General features: G+C 37.9%; 1 protein-coding gene across 1 annotated transcript; it reads right to left on the reverse strand.

The window, feature by feature from the left end:
- Nucleotides 1-482: 482 nt before the first annotated feature.
- Nucleotides 483-1,894, reverse strand: LOC145011758 (uncharacterized). Its single transcript, XM_078970490.1, has 2 exons — nt 1,481-1,894; nt 483-1,210 (listed from the first exon to the last, which is right to left on the reverse strand). The coding sequence occupies exons 1-2, from the start codon at nt 1,803-1,805 to the stop codon at nt 666-668; spliced, it is 870 nt and encodes a 289-aa protein (XP_078826616.1). The 5' UTR covers nt 1,806-1,894; the 3' UTR covers nt 483-665.
- Between the last annotated feature and the right edge of the window lie 435 nt (nt 1,895-2,329).

Here is a 2,329-nt window from a genome sequence, read left to right on the forward strand (position 1 = left end):
GGGTATAATGATCTTTTAAAACAGATAGGAACAAAAAACAATAGAAATATTCAATTTCAAACTAGTGATGTACCAACCAAAAGCACATAAAATTAACAATCACAAGGACCATTTTTTCAATTTTATCTAGAAAATCCAGTAAAACTCAAGGCCCAAAATGTAACTCAGGTTTTCTGAAATCCAACTTCTAGAAAACTGCACCATTATGTAGCACACACTCAAAGCTTTATATTTTTCTTAAAAGGAGAAGGAATTTAAGCTCTCAGGTTACAAATGAAAACATACTTATCTTTTACTGCTGAAAATGACCCTACCAAAGAAGCACCATTATGTAGGAAGGGCATAATTGTCAATTTCCAGTGAAAGTACTAAAAAAAAAATCCCCTATATGCAAAGTTGAAAGTTCAGAAACTTAAACCCCAAATTTTTGAAAAATGCAGTTATCTCTAAATTCAAAATATGTTAATTGATGAAAAATGATATGTCAAATGTTTTAAGGATTTTGATTAAATAAACAACTCAAATAAAAAGTCTACTATCTTATCACAAGTTTTAATGCACATCAAAACATGAGCAATAACTCCCAAAAATCTTGCTTACAAACAATGTAGGTAGGTAATTTTAAAGAAGAAACGCAAATGTAAATTCACGAAAATCAAAAAAGACTAATTTGCCCTGGGAGCAGCCCACTCAACACTCAAGATAAGGTTATCATAACCATAACCATTAAGCTTAGCAATAGCTCTTTCACCCTCTTCCCTCCTGACAAAATTAACAAACCCAAACCCTCTGCTCATTCCAGTCTTCTGATCCATAGCCACATAAACCCTAGAAACATTCCCAAAAGGTCTGAACAGCTCCAACAAATCAGGCTCACGAGTGTCCTCTGAAAGGTTATTGACCCGAACCGAGTTCTCATCATTCCTCCGCCTCATGTCTGCACCAGCAGTGGTTCGAACCGCACCCGCACGCATCGTGGGTGGGACATATGCACCCTTGGTTGCACCGGTTGCACCTGTGGCTGATGAGTCTGAAGGGTTTGGGTTCTCAGAGAAGGACTCAGTAGGCTGAGCCAAGTCCTTGTAAGGGCACTTTGAGGTCCAATGGTCTCCTTTCTTCCCACATGTCCTGCATACCATCAATACAGCTCCTCCTTTCGACATTTGGGCTAATGGGTCTCCAGATGCATTTGAGTCTTCAGCTTTTGTACCTAAAAGACAAAACTTCGCATTCACAATCTGTATATCTAACAAGCAGCAATGAAATTGAGATAGATTCCTAAGTGTTTAAATCGGTAGCGATTGACTATTGTGATGATAATTGATATGTGCATAGTGAATTTTAACTGAAACTGTTGATCTAGGCAATAAACCTGATGTAGAGAACTAGGGCTAGATGTAAATAAAGTAATACAATTTAACATAATAATTATGAAGGATTGTTACAATTATATGAAATTTCAGATCTAGGGATGACGTACCTGGAGCCCTAGGTCGCTCAAAGATGATTTCCTCGGTTGAAACCATGGTGAGCCTGGCGCCGACGTCCTCTTGAACGGCATCACCGAACTTAGGCCAGGAACGCCTCTCCACGGCGCGCTTGCTGAGCCGAGCATTCGCGAGTTTACGGACGCGTGTGGTGGTGGTAATCTTAACCCGATTACCTTCGTCGTTGAATTTGTACTCAATAATCTTCTTCAAGCCGTGTTCGTCTGGGCCAATAACCTGTTTCGGCGGCAACAAATAGTCATAGTCACCGCCATCATCTTCTTCCTCTAATTCGCCCCATCTGGGTTTTTGAGCCATGTCTGCGAAGCTGCTAGAATTGTTGCTGCGGGAAAATTAGGGTAGGAGATTCGAAGTGGTAATGTGAATAAGATGAAGATGTAATGAAGTCGGTTGTTGCTTCAAAATTTGGGCTGTATATTAAACGTGAATTTGGACTCTAGTTTTGGGCTTTTGGATCTCTATCAACTATCAAGTATAATAAACATTATTCGGTGAATCGTGTTCGTATCATCGTGATATCTAACTAGCTTGAATATTTATTTATAACTATTTTAAATTGAGAATTAATTTTCAAAAGGAGATTATTTCATGAGCTTGATAATCTAAAACCACTTGGTATCTGATGGTGAGCAAAAAGCCAAATCGAAAAAACGATAAAGCAAAACCGAAAAATTGAACCCAACCCTAAACTGTCGATTTTGAGTTTAGATTTTTTTTTTTTTTTAAATATGGTTTGGGTTTTTAAAACCGACCCGGTATGTAAAACCAAACCAAAAATCTGATCCATGAAACTAAAACCAACCTATATATTTTAAAATTTT

The sequence above is a fragment of the Lactuca saligna genome, chromosome 8 (assembly GCF_052625555.1).
Source record: "Lactuca saligna cultivar CGN05327 chromosome 8, ASM5262555v1, whole genome shotgun sequence".
In the NCBI taxonomy this organism is placed as follows: domain Eukaryota; kingdom Viridiplantae; phylum Streptophyta; class Magnoliopsida; order Asterales; family Asteraceae; genus Lactuca; species Lactuca saligna.